Source organism: Erpetoichthys calabaricus, chromosome 15 (assembly GCF_900747795.2).
Source record: "Erpetoichthys calabaricus chromosome 15, fErpCal1.3, whole genome shotgun sequence".
NCBI lineage: Eukaryota > Metazoa > Chordata > Cladistia > Polypteriformes > Polypteridae > Erpetoichthys > Erpetoichthys calabaricus.
Genome location: NC_041408.2, coordinates 78,004,250 through 78,021,221, shown reverse-complemented (window position 1 = coordinate 78,021,221; position 16,972 = coordinate 78,004,250). Strand labels below are relative to the sequence as shown.

The 16,972-nt window shown below is 36.9% G+C and overlaps 1 protein-coding gene across 6 annotated transcripts in view; it reads right to left on the bottom strand.

Annotated features, from left to right (window-relative positions):
- Positions 1–312: 312 nt before the first annotated feature.
- The window catches only part of klhdc3 (kelch domain containing 3), a 112,320-nt gene continuing 95,660 nt past the window's right edge, over positions 313–16,972 (bottom strand). For all 6 annotated transcript variants that reach the window (XM_051919220.1, XM_051919217.1, XM_028820524.2 and 3 more), the window contains exons 9-11: positions 12,913–12,986; positions 9,588–9,666; positions 313–2,139 (exon numbers count right to left, since the gene is read on the bottom strand). In XM_051919220.1, the coding sequence (XP_051775180.1) occupies positions 2,073–2,139; positions 9,588–9,666; positions 12,913–12,986 (220 nt within the window). In that variant the 3' untranslated portion in view covers positions 313–2,072. The remainder of the gene's footprint in view (positions 2,140–9,587; positions 9,667–12,912; positions 12,987–16,972) is intronic.

Here is a 16,972-nt window from a genome sequence, read left to right as displayed (position 1 = left end):
TTTGGAGAAAAGAGTATTTGTTATAGGTAAATGATCACACATTGTTTTTAATGGTAAAAAGTATATCTGAAATACATCATCAAAAAAGGCACATAAAATTTGGCTTTGTCCCGCTTTCTCTTATTCACATCACCTTGTGAGATACTTTTTCAAGATTTGTTTAAAGAATAAACAATGCACCATTAAATTCCACTAGACTACTGACACGGGCAACATTCAGATCGGTATGGCAGATACAGGTGCACAAGGCCAATGCAAAACAACTAATCAATACCGTGAATACAGATATACAACAGAGTCATGGCATAAAACTTGACAATGAAAATCATTTTTAATAGAAATAATCCAGTAAATACAATATGAACATTTTAAACAGATAAATTAGAAAGATTGGTGGATATCGCGAGACAATAATAAATTAAGCAGTGCTCCTCGTTTGTAGACCAATTCTTTGTGTTGTGAATGGCACCAGCCTCTTTATGTGCATTCTATTAGCAAGACAAGGAGCTGCAAATGATCTGGCTGAGTTTGGATACATTTCCAGTATTTTTTTTTTATTGCTCTAAAAATAAAAGGCCACAGTAATTGATTAACTATTGCTGCAGTCAAATAAAATTGCATTCTTTCATTATACAAAAGGGCCTCTGTTTACAAATAGGTCAGGTAACAGCATTTGCTTCAAGACTTTCATCAGACAATGTTTGTAAACTTGAAGCTGAAATTTGGCAGGAATATTAAAGTCTCAACACTGGGGCCCACCAGATATACTATTAAACTCACCAGGGTCTGCAGAACATGAACAGCACATATGCAGATAGGAATTAGGCAAGTTGAGCTATTCGTCCCTTTGGTAAAACTATCAAGCAAATGTCCAGTAACAGACTGTCCATGGCCAAAATGTACGTAAACTCAGGAAACAAACCATTTACTGCATAATACAAATAGGAACACTGCATTAGTTCAATAGAAATTCAAAATTGTTATAAAATGTATTTCTTGCAGTGAAATTCACATTCATTTTGTATTTTTTTTCTTTTACAAAAATGTAATAATGTACTGCATTTCACTGTCAAATACTGTAGATAATAGAGGGAGAAAAAAAATAATACAAATTCAAATAACATTTTTTTTTCATTTTGCATTAAAAAACATTAGCTAGGTGTATCCAAGGCAGACTGGTCACTTCAACATGTGCCACATGCATAGATGCTGACATTTTAGTGCACGGCCAGTACTTTGCTCTGAATGCCTGAAGTAAGTAATTAACAAAAGCATACAAAATATTTAACCATTTGGCAGAAATATGTGTTTTGTTCATTTTAGCTAAAGCAAAAATATTCCACTGAATGAAGAAACTCTTTTACTCTCAATACTGCTCTGCCTTAAAGGAATTTCAAACAAAATTGCTTAAATTAGTCAATATGTTTTGTCATTTTAAACTGTACATCCAAGAGCAAGTTACAAATTGTGAATCAAACATTTTGTTATGTTCACATATATAGAATATTGGCTGTATGTAAAACAATATGTAGGCATTGTGTATGCATTACTGGAACACATCATTACAAAGGCAACAGTGATCAGAACTTCTCCATCTAAACATTTCTAAATTTTATCAAATGTACGCCAGATCTACCTTAGTACACTGAAGTACTGGTTTACACATTATTTAACTCTGAACGCAAGTAAATGCAGAAGGGGAAAAAAAAAAAAACATGGGGAGGTTGAAAGTCATCTCTGGGAACGTTAACAGTTTAAGAAAAACATTTTTTCTAATATGAAATGAACAATGTGACACCTCTTAAATTACTTCCATACATGCTACAGTAGTGTGAAATATTTATATACCAAAAATGCTTTGATTTGTCGTAATTAACGAATTGTAAATGAAATAACAGAAACCTTTTAGGTATATTTGTTTTTTTTTTTTTACATAGAATTTCAAAAACAATACTTCTTTAACATGTAGTACAATCGATCCAATATTTAGTTAAAAAAAAAAAAAAAAAAAAAAGCCTCGTATACACCTCTGATGTGTGCCACTTTGAGAATAACAACTGCATATTCTTGAGTTATCCATGAGAGGAAAAGATCGGTCGGCTGATGTTGCTATTGGTTGTCATGGCAGTCAACTCCCACCTAAACAAAATGACAAAAATATCAAGTTAGGTCTATTATATAAAAAAATCCTGAGATGAGACTTTTTTCAAGAGATTTTTTCAAGTCCCGCAAGACAAGACTTTGGCCATGAGATTTTTTCAAGTCATGCCCTCCTCTCAACCATATTCAACCACGCACACGGTACCCTCACCTCTCGTTTGTGAGAATGCTTTTGTCAGACACACTTCCTGCGCTCTCAGATCTTATAAATTTTAACGTTTTCCTCACTTTAAGTTCCCAATTAAAGAAGACACATTATGTCCAAATCTTACTGAAGAATTTCATCACGAAGGGTTATTAACAGAAGAAATTAGTACATGGGCAATCCTAGCACTAAGAAACAATGAAGTCAAACAAATTTACGCAAAAATTGTCGATTGGTTACACAGAAAATTGGTTAAATGTGTATCAACAGACTATTCTGAAACAGTTGGTGGTGACCGTGTAACCATTCAGTGTTCCACCACATGAATTATTGTAGAAAAAAGGATGTATGCAAGAAAAGTTATGTAGTACATCTTCCACGGATAACATTAGACAACAAAGAAGATTTTGATATGCCATTCACATTAAAACGTTAACAGTTTCCCGTTAGAATAGCTTCGGCAAAGACTAACAAATCTCAGAGATAAACATTCAAAAAAATTGTTTTATTCATTAGAGAGAAACAAACGAAATTCAGTCACAGGTAGTTATATGTTGCGTTGTCACGATGAAAGTCAAAACACAGAATCAAAATTCAATGCAATATTGATGAAAATTTAATTCAAATGTTTGTTTTTACTGAAGTTTTATAGTACAAGTGTAAGTTTAAAAACTACTTGCATGTTAATTTCAAAGCCAGACAAAACAAAATCCTATTACGCAATGAATAACTCTAACGCAACATGAAACACAATTTACTTTCAAATTATTACGTTTTACTATTTTTTACTATGGTTAATTACTCACTGTAATGTAAAATAGTTACTTCTATTATGCATATGTAACAATTCCCATGATAACAATCTATTTAAATTGTACATCTGCATCCCATTACGCGAGTGTCAGGACCGCAAAGAGGCTAGCACGTAGCGCAGGCCTGGGAGGTTGACAAGCGAAGCGAGCAGAGGGCAAAGCCCCCTAGTTTTCTACATTTAAATTTCAAAAATATATTATGTGCTTTGTTCAGGTAATATCCTTTAAAACAGGACAACAAACATCTCAAAAAGAAACACCCTTTTAAATTCTTTGTTTATTAACAGTAAGAACAATATTCCAGCTGTAACACATACACAGTATTTTTTTATTCTTTGTGTTCATGGCCTTTTGTTTTTTTTTTTTTTTTTAATTCCCAAAGATTGTTTTCTGATAACGTAAAGTAAAACATGCACTGTAACTCTGTGCATCTTTCTGGCTTGGTATTCTATGTAAATACAGTTAATCCTGAGAAGTACTTGGGTTAACCGATTTTGATGAGATGTGAAGCGTTACGCCCAAACACTTCAGCAGATTAAAGCCATGCCTAACTTACTAAAACAAGCTACTCTTGGATACCCTTCTTTCCCGTCTACTCTTCATCATGCAGTTAAGTGTGTGTTAACAAGGGTTGGCCATATGGTCACTGATACAACCGTTTTGTTGCCGAGTTACGTCAAGGTGCTTTCTGCACATACTTATATTTTAAATGATTTACAGCTTGAAGTTGGTATCAAAAATGTACATAATATGGGATTAAATTGCTCAGAGATATTTATATAGACAATATCTTTGCATCCTTTGAGCAATTACATTACAAATTTAACCTTCCAGCTACACATTTCTTTCACTATCTTCAAATTAGAAACTTTGTTACACAGAACCTGCCCGATTGTCCTCATCTCGTACCCGCCACCAGGCTGGGAAAAATACTGCTCAATTTCAAGGACTTAGACACCATTTCTGCAATATATAAAATTTTATTAGAGTCCCTTCCTTTCAAAGATCCAAGAGGACAATGGGAAAAAGATCTCTTAATTAATATATCAGAAAAGGAGTGGAAGGTAGCAATGCAGAGAATTCACTCGAGCTCCATATGCGCAAAGCATAGCATAGAATTATTCAACTCAAAATTATATATCGAGCTCATCTGTCTCGCTTAAAACTGTCCAAAATGTTTCCAGGGCAAGATCCAACCTGCGAATGCTACAACCAAGCTCCTGCCTCAATGAGTCACATGTTTTGGGCATGTACCAAATTAACATCATTTTGGACCAAAAGTTTTAAGTGCCTTTCAGACAGCCTTGGAGTCACAATCCCTCCTAACCCATTAATAGCTGTGTTTGGTGTTCTTCCAGATGGATTTGAAGTGGAGAAGGACAAGCAAAGTGTAATTGCATTCACTACACTTTTGGCACGCAGACTGATCTTGTTAAATTGGAAGAATCCTAACTCTCCTTTAATAAGTCAGTGGGAAACCGATGTTTTATATTATTTGAAATTGGAAAAAAATCAAATTCTCAGTTAGAGGATCTGTGTAGAAATTTTTCAAAACCTGGCAGGATCTAATCAATAATATTTTAGAATAAGAAGAAATAATTATTTCCGCATTTCTTTTCCTTCTCCATTTATCTTTTTTGCCCCATTAAACTCAATAATTTAGGCATGTTTACAAGCCTTAAGTATTACTCCTTTGGCCATGCTCTCCTTCTCAGGGGTGGGGTTTGATTTGTTTTTCAATCCTATTTTTTGTAAAAATCGATCTATTTGTACGGAATAATTACAATAATTAAAAAAAAAAAAGGAACATAATATTCTTGAAAAAGCGCAATACAGCTCAGGGTAAAAAGGAGCAGATACCTTTTCAGAGAGCATCAGGCACAAAGTAGGAAACAACCCCCAGATAGAAAGCCACTGCATTTCGGGACACAAATGCTAACAGAAGGGGCCAATTTGGAGATACCACTTTACAGAGCCTGTACAACTCTGGGAGGAAAACTGACACACATGGGCACAACATTTAGATTCAACATACTTAACAACTAGGCATAGTCTTCTAACAAAGAATGCTGGATCTGCAAGGTGGTACAACTACCCACAGTGCTTCTTATCCTCTTCTTAAATAAAATACAAAATAGTTCACAAATTATGAAAAGTAGCTTTGAAATTTATTTTAGTTGAATTTGAAGTTTCATCTACACTCCTTGGCAACATTTTCTATATTAATAATTATTATAATTCTTTGCATTTATAGAGTGCTTTTCTCACTACTCAAAGCGCTCAGCAATTGCAGGTTAAGGGCCTTGCTCAAGGGCCCAACAGAGCAGGGTCCCTATTGGCATTTACGGGATTCGAACCGGAAACCTTCCGATTGCCAGTGCATATCCCTAGCCTCAGAGCCACCACTCCACCTATAGCTTGTTATCTACAAGCTCTCAGTGCAAAGACATATTTTTGAATATTACTGCTAACCAGCTTCAAGTGTGTCCCAGTGTAATCCCTGAAGAATGCATGCAAACTAATCCGGTGGACATTTACATACATTAGGCTTTATAATATGTAGTAGATGATATGATCACTGTGGACTACACGGTTTAGTACACCATGTCCATATGCTAAATTTATTCACTTTCAGTTTCTGTCTTTTAACTAAAGAATATATCTGCATAAAACCCATATTAAAAAATTCAAACATTATACCATTGCCATGTGAATTTGTGAATACCAAAACAATTCAGAACATTTTCATTTACACAAATTCTTTAAAGCTGCATTTCTAACAGCACACTTTATATAATGAGGTACTGTATGTCAGGAACTCGCTTGATAGGTTTCTGACATTTTCTGTTGTGAGACTACATCAGAATATGAAGGAGACATTAGCTAGTATAAATTAACTCATATTTCAAATGTCACAAACTCCTGATGCTTTTATTTTCCAAGTCTTACTCTCATTTTTAGATTTGTCACAACTTTGATGCTACCATTGTGAATAAAATGTATTATTATTGTTAAATCGAACTTGTCGATTTAAGATTATTATTTAAGAATTCCTGTAACAAAATTCTTTTGTTTTCAGGCTAACTCACATAACTGATCAGGCTTTGTTTAGACTTGTGCTGGACATGTACAGAATTTGCCACTGAATAATTACTCTGACTGAAGGGCTGTACCCGTTTTGCTCCCATACCATCGAAACGTGTCATTTGTGCTTTCAATACGTTTGGCACATTTTACATGTTATAACATTATTTTGATTTCCCAAAAACACTGAATCACTTAAATGTAGTGTTTACTTTGTGTTCACAGTCTCACCACCTACATTTCCATTAAAACATTACTGTACATGTCAATCTGAATCAGATAACCTGGCTATAAAATGGGCGGGTGGTTGGATGTCCAACTGTAGCCAAGTTCTTTACAATCAGAGAATGAGTGAGAAGCCTCCACTCATTCATTTATCAGGGTAATGTATGGTACTCTGGCCATCATTTCAACTCCCTCATTCAAAGACATAACCTGTTTTGACACAACAAGTCAAAATGACTGCAACTGGCAGGTTACTGGTCACATTAGTGCACTCTCAAAGCAAGCAGAAATCAGGTATATTTTATTTCTGAGATGATAATGTAATGCATCTTTACCATGAAAATGCATTGGGATTGAGGTGCTGTGTCTCTCTGCCTTCATTCCCACTTGCCATACCTGACTTTTTTCTTTCTGTTTTCCCTCATGTAACACAGGTTGATAACCACCATTCTGAGTAAGATGACTTTTTGTTTTCCGTTTAACAGCTATTGACATAAATGAACTTACATGAATATAAAATTCAGTATTTGGTTGCAATCATTACCTCAAGCCTGTTGACATCACCACATTACTCTTTACATTTTGAATCAGAGTAAGTTAGCGAGCTGTGTTCAATAATGTAATCTTCTGCAGAAATGGCAGTGAGCCTTGAGCCTTTCTGAACCACCGGCTAATGAGATGGGAATCATTTTCTTGCAGATAGTCTGACAAAAGGTTTGTGGAGTCAGTCATTAGAGCCAAAATAAATAAAGGTGAGTGAGAGATGGCTGTACGTGTCTGTGATACTAGGCCTGCTATGTTTGGCAGATGAAGAGGTTTGCTTTGGGTCATCTGCATTTCATTGTTGTTTCACACTTTCACTTAGAGATCACTGTGTAGAGAATTACTATTGTCTCATTTGTCCGCGGCACTGCTCCTGCGTTTACCTGTCCAAATTTGAACTTTAGCAAAGTGTAATGTGGCCTTTTTATATGTGGTGTTGTTGACCAATTTTCCTACTGTGCTTTATGGTCTAAAATGTTTCTTAAATTTTTGTTAATCATAAACTGCAGTTGTTCTTCTCAATTGATGACTGCTAAGTGTACCTGTGTATGTTTTTTGTTTTTTATTTCATCAGATTCCAAATTATTACCTTTGCTCTATGTAGTTACTGTGCAGTAGTTTCAAATGTGCAATTCTGTGCAATAGCTTTCTTTGCTTTTAACATAAAATGGCATCCTTTTTCTTTGATGGGCAAATCTGAAGTCTTTGCTGGTTTAGGCCAACTGTCTCAGAGTGGCACATATCGAAGAAAAAAGCAAAAACTAAATTCAACACTCCTCATTGAGAGCTGTGTGCACAGTCAAGCACCTTCCAGCCAGTTGTACAAATACCTATTGGGCGGCAGAATGTACAAAAAAACAAACAAAAAAACAAACATGTAACACTCTTAAATCTTATATGATAAAAGTATAAAACTTCACAGAAATGTACAGCAACTACCCTGATCCTATATTCATTATTCATACTTTATTGTATATTCATGTGGTGGCACGGATGTCTTGCCGTTAGGAGACCAGGGTTCAAGTTCTCCCTGCATGGAGTTTGCATGTTTTCACCTTCTCTGCGTGGGTTTCTGCAGGTTCTTCAGTTTCCTTCCGCTGTTCAAAGACATGCAGGTTAGATGAATTAGTGGCACTAAATTGGCTTGGGTGTGTGTGTGTGTTTTGCAATGGACTGGTGCCCTGTGAAGAGTTTGTTCCTGAATTGAGCCCTATGCTAGCTGAGTTAGGCTCCAGCCCCAAACCTAGACTTGATTAAGCAGGTTGGAAAATGACTTGACCTAAATATACATATGAATAAAAGAATATATCTATTTTAAATATAGTCATAGTATTATTACCCATACAGAGTACAGTGAAATTCTTACTTGCATACTTGACCAACATGCAACAACACTGCCATTCTCCGGCGCCACGATAAACAAGAATGTAGTTTAATATCGTGTCCTGCAGTTTTATAAACAACTGAAAGGCAGGAGCACTAAAGAAGAAAAACAACGTGAGGAAGTCGCTGAGTGGTGCCCACTGAATATTTAATAGCACACTGTGACAGAGAAGGCACTTTGCCACCCCCCTCTGTTCCCCAAAACATTTCTGGAAAGCTTTAACACTAAGTTGCTGTAATCTGATAACCAGAAGCTGGCTGCTGACGAGGACTAGTGGTGACCTGATGAGAGGTTAAAGATCAAGACTCAGATTGTTATCTCTGTATCTTGTTTCAGACTCCCTTCAAGCTCACTGTGTGCACAGTGGCCAAGAGGTTAAAAGGAGTGGGGTGCCCTCAGAGACAGGTTAGGGGGACAAGTAATGTAGCTGGTAGGAGTTAACTGGACGCTGACCCCATTATATACTACAGGGTGAAAAAGCTTAAGGCTGAAACAAGAAGAGTTGCAGGTTATTAAGGGCAAATACGTTTATTTGTTATTTATACGTTTTGTTATTTAAAATAAACCATCATTCTTACCTGTTAATGTATATTTGTTTGTTTATACTGCATAAATATTTAAAATTTTCATTACGTCATACTTTTAACAAACTAATGTAGACCAGCATGTCTTTTGTGATCTAAAATCCCTTCAATGAAATATATGAACTGGCACATTTTATCATTATCCCAGTTTAAATGTTGTATTAATAATTCTAAGGTTCTGGAAAATTTTAAAATGAATACAATTGTGTTAGCACACACATTACAGCCCAGCTTGGATTTCTGTAGGATTTTTTGTCCGGGCAAAAGTACGACTGAGAAAGGACGTCTGACAAATGCTTTTATACATGCTGAAGTGTGCTGTTTTAGCTTTATATTTGGATATTTAGGTTACTTTAATGGATATGTCTGTTGAAAATACGTATCAATAGAAAACAAAACCTTATTTTTTGATGGCTACATGTTCAAATACTGCTGAAAAACAAAGCTTTATGAGTATTTTGTACATTTTCTCTGTAAGGAATATCTCAAATTTTATGGATGACAGGGCAAAATGATTACTCATCTTAATATGAGCCATGGATTCCGTATTTTGCAAAGTGTGACAACTTTTCAACCTTTTGATACTGAATAATAACACTGTGGTTACCTTTTATTATCTCCAGTGGCATCAGCCATGAATCTCCACTTACCTAATGTCATGAGGAAGGCCAGTCTGCTCCAAGTTATGCTGGATGACAGCTATTTTACATAACGTTTTCAGGCTCGGACCTGTTTTAAATAAGATTAAAATGAAAATACTCAGAATTATTTATCTCTCTAACATAGGCACACTCTAAGCTCTACAATATAAATAAATCACAAACCATTTTGGAAACCGGAAATATGGAAGAAGTGGAATTTGACTTCAATGAGCACACAACACCTGCCAGCAGTTAAGCCATTTAGATTTTAAACATACTTGTTAAACAAAAAACAGACTTAGTGTGAACACTACGAAATATGGTGCAAAATAGTATTTCAATAATATTTATTGTTGATATGACTGCAACAAATTATGTACTTTCAAGTTGAGATCGGGACAGGTACGGCCCAAACCACCGGTGCCATGTCCCCAGTTCTACCACTTTTATTCCAATTGTCCTGAGATGAGGTGAGAAGATGCCCACAGATCTAGAGGGACTTTCTGTGGCAGCCCCACAAACTTGGTAGTGATGGATGTAATAATGCATCACAAGAGCAGAAAGTGTAAGTATTTGTAAAAGGCATTATGAATAATGTTGTAGTCCAGGATTCAATCACAGTATAAGAAGGATATTTGAACAGTTCAAATGGAAAAAAAAAAACTTTCTGGAATGTTTAACCAAGAATGGGTTGGCTGTTATAATAGAAGGGGTGCAAAGTTGAGATGACACGTGGTTACTCTAAAGCACATCTGTAGATATGTTTATTTGTATGATGAAGACAAATCTCATAATCACCTAAATTGGACCTTTTGTGACAAACAACAAATTTTATTTTCCATTATTTATTTAACATAAACTAAGCTAACATGCAGCAGCCATACGTCAAAAAGTAAGGACACCATTACTTATAGGGAGAAAAAAGCTATACAAATGTAAAAAATTATTGTTATTATTACTTGTAACATGTCAATTAAAAATGTTCTACGAGCCAGGACTGCTGATGAAATGCTGCTGATTAGCTGATAGCCAGCTCACCCCCTAACTACTGGGTTAATTTTTTGGACTTTAAGTTCTTGCCCCAGCGTTAATACTAGACCTGTGATGTCACTGATCTGCTCCTTTTCTGGCGATTTAAACAGAAACTATGTTACCAGTTGAATACAGATAGCAGAATCAGTTTTAAAACATTTGATATCTCTTGTCTTTGTCCTACACCTTTCTTCTGTATAATTATGTGTTTCAAAACTTGCTGGCCAGTGCTTTCTCACTATCTCATTCCTGTAAAGCCTTCTTTTTAGACCCTGTCATTTAAAGACACGCTACTTGGTTCCGGTCTGCTTTTTGACTATCACCAATGGTAGATGGGCCCCCCATGACCTGCTATGAAAACATAATTTGTATTCTTGCAAATACATTCCATCTTTGAAGGTGACTCTCAGTGTTCCTCCTACACCTTTCCTCAATATCCTTATGTGACTCAACCTCTCTGATGAACTGAGCTGCTCATGGACACACAGTGTCAGTAGCAAGACTTAAACCCACAACCACAGGGTTATGAGGTCTAAAGCCTTAATTACTAAACCACACCAAGCCATGCCAGCAACTACACCAAAATTAATGTCAGCAATATAAAATAGAAAAAGAGGTGGTCCAAGAACAGACCCCTGAGGGACTGATGGGATTGTTCCACATGGCACATTCTCCTCTTACCTATTTCAAACTTAACTACAAAAAAATGAGATAAAAAAAATATAACAGATTTTATAATGGAATTCCTTTACTTAATATACTGCAAAGCATTTAAAAATATATGGTTATAATATACCGGTAGTTTTTAGTTTATATTTGGTATTGGTTGTCTTGTATGAAAAATTATAAAAAATCTGATACCTGGCCGCATTAATTAACTGTCCATTATTTCCTTGATAGTTTAGAATGGTGTTTTGTGATGAAATTATTGTATTATATAACTAAATATTTTAAAGTAAGAGTGCTTATTGAACTCTTTGGTTTTAGCTGAAAAATTGAATTACTCTAATTGCCAAACATAAGTAAATTAAACCCTTTCTTTCAGATTAGGGAAAATGTTCTGGGTGTTAATGCAGGTGTTTATTGTTTCTGATTTTTGTGAACATGCTTTGCACTTTTTTATTCCATGAAGAGGATAGAAACACCTTGTAAGCAGTAATAAATCTTTTGTTACTATTATAATTTCACAGGGTCACACTTGTTTTCTTTCTCTTTTCCCTTAAGGCTTGTTTTGAGATTGTAGCAGGGAATGTGGGTAATTTGCATGCATAATTAGCCATGCGGTGCTTCAGTGTTATATATCCAGTGGCAGTATCATAATATTCTTATTGTGGCCACCTAATGTACCTATCATAAGAACATTTTTTCACGTTTTTTTTTTTTGGGTGGGGACATCATGCATGGCCAAAGCAGCTTTTTAACAATTTTACAGTATACATGTTACAGCTCTGTGATGTCACCAGCTGTGGCACAGAAAGCTTCACAAAGCATCATGGGGTGCTGTAGAAGAAACTGTTTGCTCAAGCTGGCCAGAGGGCAAATTTCCAGGAAAATACTCAGCGAATAAAATCATGGCATATTCGCTGTGAGAAAAGCTTTTGTGATTTTCACTAATCAACACTAGCCAGGATCAATTAGCATTGAAATTTAAGGTAAAGCCAGTGGCACATTACACAGTCAGAGGGGAAGTCAAACTTGATGACTACAGCTGCTAATTTTGTCACTCAGGTATGTCTGATAGAAATTGCAGGACATAACAAATTACATGAATGAATGCAGATTTTTCAGTACAGTTTCACATTTCCAAAGCCCTTTTTTCTGACAGGCAATAACGTGCTGCCTGTCAAAGCCATTGCTGTACAAATGCTTTACAAAGGATAATGAGTTCAACTGCAATATCTGTATTTTTTTTTTCTTTCCATTCTGTTGTGACATTAGACACCCATGCTCATTATTGTACCTCCGGCTCAATGCTCATTGGCTGTCAGGTCTCATGCACACAGAGCCCGCCCCTATGGCTAAAGACAAAATCAAACCTGTTTGGTTTTGCCAGGGGGAGTTTTAGACCATTGCGACTGAGTCGTTGGGTATGTCAGACTACAACTGACCATAACGGTAGCGCACAGTAACTATTCTCAATTACCTAACATCATCCAGTGAAATTGATTGGAAAAGTTGTATAATGGGATAGGGTAATCTTAACAAAATTAACTGGAAAGACCACTTTAATCTTAATCAAAGGGCAGCACAGATAAAATTAAAGGGTTTGAAAGCAGTTGTGAAGAAAGAAAAGTTTACTCACTGAAGTCCAGGATGTATAAGTCTGAATGATCCATAAGGTTGAACTCGTCTCCCATTCCCTGCTCTGGACAAGGGCTGAAGGGAAAAAAAGAAAAGGCAAACAAGTAAGAAAAACTGATTATTCAAATGAATAAAAACCTCTTTAAATCTACACCGGAATAATTCTTTCTGCTGGTTATTAACCAGTTTTCTTCACTGAGCCTCTTGTATAGCTTCCATTTTGTTTCTTTTTATTCCATGTAAGAAACTTAATGAAGAACTCTATGAAAACTTGCATGTATGCAGGGATATTTTTGAAAGGCTGCAGTCACTTAATTATCAATGCACTGAAAAAAATCATTGTACATAATCATCATACAGTATGTATATACACAATTAATGACCTATTTATCAGGTCCACCTGCTCTTCCAAACAGCCAATCAGGTAGCTGCAAATGAACGCATACAGCACATACAAATACATACACAGACACACATTTAATAAGAAGCCCGGTGGGCAAGGTGTTAAGGGGAGGATGACAAGAAAGTCCAAAAAAAATAAGACCAATCCATGCAACACACATGTGCAGGTGAAAGGGAGAGTGGCAAGTTTTAGAAGTATTGTGGACTTCTGAAGGGACAATGGACAGGGATACCTAATACGGTATGGGTGTGGGTGGGTTGGGGGGTTTTCAGGGAGAGAGAGTTTTGCCCTACTTGGTAAAGTACAAGGGTCTCCTGGACACTACAGTGCAACCTCTAAAAAATGTGACTTTGCGATGTGAAGTTGTACAACAGAACTTTGCAGCAGGCAACAGAAAACGTACATCAGTTTTATAAGTGTACAAGATTATACAGTACATACAAAAGATTTATAACAGAACAACATTGTGTGGGGAACAGCCCGGACACAGACAGGTACACATGATGGTTTCACCACACACACATTTATTTACAATATTTACAAGTTTGAAGTGCACAATACCCAATGCCGCAGCACCAATCACCCCTTCAGTCCTGGCCACACAACACAATGCCTTCACAGTCTCTGGTCCGCCTCCACTCCTCTCCACTGAGCTTCGTCCACTTCCACCTGACTCTTGCCATTGAATGGAGGGAGGAGGCCCCTTTTATACACCCCCGGATGGGCTCCAGGTGCTTCCCGACACTCTTCCGTCGACACTCCCTTGTGTGGTGGAAGTGCCGGCTGCGCAACCAGAAGGACTCTGGGTGTCCCTGCTCCTCTTCCCCTCAGCACTTCCGGGTGTGGTGGAAGTGCTGAGGTCCAGGGATCCCAAGGCATCAGGGCGCCCCCTGGCGGTGACCACGGGCCCCTACAGGGTTGAGCTTCCAAGCTCTGTACCCGTGGCCCCCAAAGCAACCAAGGCGGTTGCCCCCTCGTGTTCTGGAGGAGGCACAAGCCCTCCTCCGGTCCTCCTGGGCATCCCGGCCGGGCATGAACCCCAGCCGGGTGCCACAATTGTTAGTAAGTCACCAACCATAAAACTAACAACATTATTATTACCATGATTAAACAGAAATGCATTATTTACCAGCAGCTCTCCAACAATTCCAGTGCTGAACAATGGAATCTTAATATATGTACCGTATATACTCGCGGATAAGTCGGGACTTGCTTTTACAGTATAATTTCTGGTATTTTATAATGTTGCTTGTATAAGTCAAATGCGGAAAACTCACACTATTGGTACAAGGGATTATGATATGCTAACACCCACCTGAGAGAGTAACCACGGAGCACACTGCCTTTTTTTTCTATGTGGGTGCAGCAATGCACTGTATCAGCAGCGTGTGCTCCTAACCTCTCTTTCACTCTATTGTGCCTATGTGACCACACGGTAATACCTGAACTACTCCAAAGCGACATTTTCATAGATTTGTGTTTTTTGTATCTCACACCCTCATACACCTTTATCCTAAGAGCATCCCTTATCTACAATGGAGCGTTAGATCAAAAGAAAATATGAAGCTGGTTTTATATTAAACATCATTGAAGTAACGAAAGAAATTGATAACTGAACTGCTGCAACAAAATTCAATGCGTCTGAGAAACTGGTACACGATTGGAGGAGGCAAGAAGATGTAAAAAAAAAAAAATAATTGTGTTGCATTTTTGAACGGGCATATACAGTAAGTCAGGGTCTGATTTTATGATCAATTTTTTGGGTTTCAGGACCCGACTTATATGTGAGCATATACGGTAATATTAAAGCCAGTCCACCGCCCTGTGAAGTGGAATCCAGGAGCTCAAGGAAAGCCACAAGACAAAGAACTCCAGGTGCCTTAAAGCTCGTTCTTCCCTTGTTCTAGAAGGCAACCAGAAACATTTCAAAATGAACATGCCCTTATGAGGAACCCACAGGACAGCTTAAGATTGCTTTGACCGATAAGGTCAGAACATGGAGGCCACATTGAGTACTGAGAAAAGCGCTATATAAATGTAATGAATTATTATTATTATTATTATATCACTTCCTGTCATGTGACACATGACTGACATTAAAAGAGAGCCTCTGGGAGAGAAGAGAGCCTCAGGGCTGGTAAGGCTTCACAAATGAATTAATTTAAATATTAACATATATGCATTACTTTATGATAACAGTACAGTAATTTCTGTATCATTGGAGATTGTGATGTGATTTTTTTTTTTTTTTTTTTTTGGTGAAGTAATTTGGAATTTAGTAGGATATTGACTGTAGTGATAGACATGATACACTGCGGCATCTTAAAAATAAGTAAAAGCTTGACATATCTCACTTTTTGGATCATAATAATCACATTGCTGGAGAAGGATGAATTTTGTTGTTGCTTCAGCCCTGCTCACATAAGCAACAAAAGTATGCCTTGAAAATTACAAATAAAAATATTTTTTAAAAATCAAAGACGCAAACACTACTGGATTCAAAACAAAACAATGTACCAGGGAGCAAAAGCACCTGAGGCCCATGGAGAGGTTAGGTGACATATAGAATTAAAGCTCGACACCCAAAGAGGAAAGAAGCAAGCACCCAACCATGACTGGAGGAGACTTCAGAAAAGAGGACATCTCCCATCTAGTGTTAGATATAGTAAAGGATTGTTTTATTCCACTCTGTGTATGGAGTTCAGTCAGTGTCAACAAAATAACAAATGCATATGGAGTGACAATAGGTGTGACAGATGTACAATTATAAGATGAACTACGCCATACATTGCACAGACTGCAGAAGATTGTATCTTCTCAGTAGCCGAATTTCAATCCCTATCTGAGATTTTAAGTAAAGATTACTAAAGGATGCACATCTTGAATTAAAATGAGACAATCTCAAAATAATGTCTATGTCTTCATCGTTGCCAGCTAGTACAATTATCAGGCATTGATACTGAAAGAAAGTGGGGAAGGTTACTTTTGACAAGTTTGTAATTTGTACATTAAAAAGTTGTGTGTTACCGAATGTCCGTATTTAAAGCATAGTTTTCCAAATAGTGTGTACACATTGTCTATTTAGTGCAGGGGTGGGCAAATTCATTCCTGGAGGGCCGCAGTGGCTGCGGGTTTTTGTTCCAACCCAGTTGCTTAATTAGAAAACAATCCTTGCCAATAATTACATTTCATGGCTTGTTAGTGCTTTAACTCTGCTATGTCAAGTCATTCTCATATCCTAGATTTTTTTTTCCATTCTAAGGATATCATCCAAATACTTTGAAGTGTAAAACGGATGGGTAATTCTCAGTCCTTCACTTTTTTCTCTTCTCTTTCCTTCCAAGTATTTAATTAAACCAAATAGTGCACGATAAATACACACAGGTGTAAAGGGTAACAAGCAAAATGGATAACTGCTGGTTTCTTTTGTCATTTGCATCTTATTGCTAATAAGGAGTAATTAAAAACCAAGAATGCAGCTGTTTAAGACTTAAATAAGCAATAAGGGTTCATAATCTTAACGAGGGAGATAACTAAAATGAAGCAGAAGTGTTTCTAGAGCAATAAGTGCTTCTTATTAAGCAACTGGGTTGGAACAAAAACCTGCAGCCACTGCGGCCCTCCAGGAATGAATTTGCCCACCCCGGATTTAGTGGCT